Here is a 3,389-nt window from a genome sequence, read left to right on the forward strand (position 1 = left end):
TTTATGAACTTTGTTTGCTTTTTATATTTCTTTTGTGTTAATTTAATTTTTTATTTGTGTTAAATAGAAAACTCTATATTTAACATTATTTTAATTGTCTATTACGTTTATGGAAATGATAAATATATCTAATAATATGCTTAAAAGTATGTTTGATACATTCAATTTTTGACACATGGATTCTATATCTTCTCTTTGATAATCTTTACCATTAAATTTGTCATGTGTCAATCCCTCCTTAGAGCACAAGGAGTCATATAGCCCAAAATTCCGACCCTCCCAAATCCCACCAATCACATCTCTCCAACTCATTTTTCCTTTTTAACCCTTTCAACCAACCCTCCCAACTTATTTCTTAGGCATTCATCACTTTCTCAACCCTCCCAAAATTTTTTATTTTCTTTTTCATTTAAATTTAATCAAACATTTTATAATAAAAATTTAAAACATTTTATCTAAATAAACTAAAACTACATAAACATTTTATTAAACATTACATAACCATAAACTTAATTTAAAAACAACATAAACATAATTTAAAAAATACATAAACTAAATAAAGACACCTAAATCAATGCCTCAATCGGTGGTGGCTGCGCATTTGGGTCGTCAAGGTATGCTAAATCCAAACCCGATACGTGCGTTGTCAGATCATACCGGAGGCGATGATGGACTTTTTCGTCATGTAACTCCCTTAGCACGTTCCGGTCATAAACAATCGGGGCGGGTGGATCCATAATGCGAACCGGTGATATCGCCCTCCCGTCGTCTTTTATTATCATGTTGTGCAATATACTACATGTGCTGACGATCTTCCCAATCTTCTCCTTTGTCGTGAACCGGAGGGGACACTCCAAAATCTTCCATTTCCCTTTGAGAACACCAAAAGCCCTTTCAACATCCTTTCTTGCCGCCTCTTGGAGTCTTTTGAACTTCTTCTCATCCTCTTCGACTGGATGGGGATATGCCTTAACAAACGTAGACCACCTAGGATATATTCCATCGGTAAGGTAATATCCACGCTTGTAATTTCATCCATTTACGGTAAATGAACTGTCTGGTGCGGTTCCATTATGAGTGGAATAAAACAATGGCGACTGATTCAAAACGTTGACATCATTGTTTGATCCAGCGGGACAAAAAAACAAATGCCAAATCCACAAGTCGTAAGAAGCAACACACTCAATCATAATAGTCGGCACCTTATGATCTCCCCTCGTGTATTGCCCTTTCAAGTATTTAGGACACTTAGCCCATTCGATGTATGTACAATCAAGACTACCAAGCATTCCTGGAATGTGGTGTCTTTCTTCATGCGCTTGTGTGATGAGAGCAACATCGTGAGATGTCGGCTTGCGTAAAAAATCCGGCTTGTATAAACCAATGACCGCATCACAAAAATATTCGAGGCTCTCACGTGATGTTCTTTCCGCAATGCATAAATACTCATCATACGCGTCTGGTGGTTCACCCTTGGACAATTGTGTGATCGCCGATGTGCATTTTTGTAGAGCCGTGAAGCTTCTTCTTCCCCGAGCATCATATCGTGTTTGAAAGTACTCGAACCTAGCTTCAATATCATTAACAATCTTCAAAAACAACCTTTTGCTCATGCGAAAACGATGACGGAAAAATGGCTCGTCGAATTTGGAGTCTTCAACAAAGTAGTCGCGCATTAGCCTATCATGCGCATCTTCCCGATCTCGCTCGATGTACCTACGGGTGTTGGTGGAGCTTCCGGTGTCTTTGTACGCGTCTAAAACCGTTTGGAAAAATTGAAAAGTGCTCCCGTTTGATGAGTCGGAAAGGGAAGGGGGAACACAATATGAAGACGAGTCGGAAGATGAATCCATTTTGTGATAAAAGTGAGGTATTTGGGGTGAAAGTTTGGTGTGAAAAGTGTGTGTAAAATGTATATAGTTTCGTTTGTTGTTGATTGTTTAAAAATTATGGGTTTAAATAGGGAAAAGGTTTTTTTTTTTTATATCCGTTGCTTGCAGTCGAGATGGGGCCCACGTTTTTTGACCGTTCAACGGTCACTTTTCCCATTCAAATCCTTCAACCCTTCAATGGCTTAAAGCCCGCTCCCACCCAACCCTTTGAGAACCCGCAGCACCGGCGGCGGTGTTTCCCAGCGGGCTAGGCCAACCCTTTGGGAACCCGCAGTCGACTCCGTGTGCCCTTATTAGACATACCTTTTAGGCCTATTTTTTAGTCACATTAATTATTTTCCTTAAAAATTAACAAATACTTGTACTATTTACACAAATATCGGATTAAGTCTAACATATGATATGATGGTTATGTAGCAACTCATTAACGTCAACCTATTAAATCTTATATATAAGACAATTGAACTAATGATTTATTAACCAATTAAATCGCTCAATTTTTATTAAATTGATTTTCGCTTATGTCATCGTTTAGATTTACCACAAATTAAAAGACATAATAATCATTATCCAAATATATTATTAAATTAGTATTTACATCATTATGTAGAAAGAGTCTCATTAAATTATACTTTTTTATTTTCCAACAATAATTTACACTTTTTAGCCTTTGATACTTTATTTATATTTATTTTTAGTTATCAACTTGAGAAAATTTAATAAATTTTACAATCATTTAATTAATTAAAAATTTTCAACATATGAAATATTGTCTTTAAAAAATTATTTCAAAACCTAATAACTTATTAACAAATGTTAGATTAGATTTTTATAAATTAAAAGTATTAATATTTAGTTAAATATTTAATATAAACACAATTTGAACTCTAGATACATATCCCAATCATAATAACAGATGACGATATACAATATCATTATCCTAAACATAATAGGAATCACAGAACATGGGACGATCACATAACAAAACACGATTTACAACAGACTTGAACACTATATTCAAATCAATATGAACTCCATTCAAGATTTATTCTATCTTTCAGTCAAAACGGTACATAGTTTTCTCCTTTTATATATAGTAGCTTTGCGTATTAACGTTTAAAGTTACAGTTGTCACTCAAATCAAGAGTCCTAATTGTTATCAAAAAATATAAAAACATGACTAATTGTTATCTAATTATTATAGGACATGTGATTAAAAATAAACCTATGCATGTAATAGGTCTGCATCATGATCAAATACATATACTTGAATGTCAAGTACAAGATCACAAGTATGTTCATATTTTAATTGTTAATTTTTTTCATAATAATATCATATTATGAGTATAACTGGTTTCAAAATATTCAACAATAAAGAAAATGTACCTTGTGGAATGACTACGACATACAATTCGATTAATATGTCTCGGCTAATAATGACGGTGACGAACCTATGATTATTAACTACAAGTTGCAAATATAACACTTGGAACCATA

General features: G+C 34.1%; 1 protein-coding gene across 1 annotated transcript; it reads right to left on the reverse strand.

Moving 5' to 3' along the window:
• Positions 1-566: 566 nt before the first annotated feature.
• On the reverse strand, positions 567-1,853 carry LOC122610392. The gene is made up of 2 exons (XM_043783383.1): positions 1,044-1,853; positions 567-968 (listed from the first exon to the last, which is right to left on the reverse strand). The coding sequence occupies exons 1-2, from the start codon at positions 1,851-1,853 to the stop codon at positions 567-569; spliced, it is 1,212 nt and encodes a 403-aa protein (XP_043639318.1).
• Positions 1,854-3,389: the final 1,536 nt, after the last annotated feature.

The sequence above is a fragment of the Erigeron canadensis genome, chromosome 8 (assembly GCF_010389155.1).
Source record: "Erigeron canadensis isolate Cc75 chromosome 8, C_canadensis_v1, whole genome shotgun sequence".
NCBI classification, from domain to species: Eukaryota; Viridiplantae; Streptophyta; class Magnoliopsida; order Asterales; family Asteraceae; genus Erigeron; species Erigeron canadensis.

Coding starts and splice junctions, on each gene's coding strand:
- LOC122610392 (XM_043783383.1), bottom strand. CDS start 1,853: ATGGATTCATCTTCCGACTCGTCTTCATATTGTGTTCCCCCTTCCCTT. Junction 969..1,043: donor CACCAGACAGTTCATTTACC/GTAAATGGATGA, acceptor ACGTTTGTTAAG/GCATATCCCCATCCAGTCGA.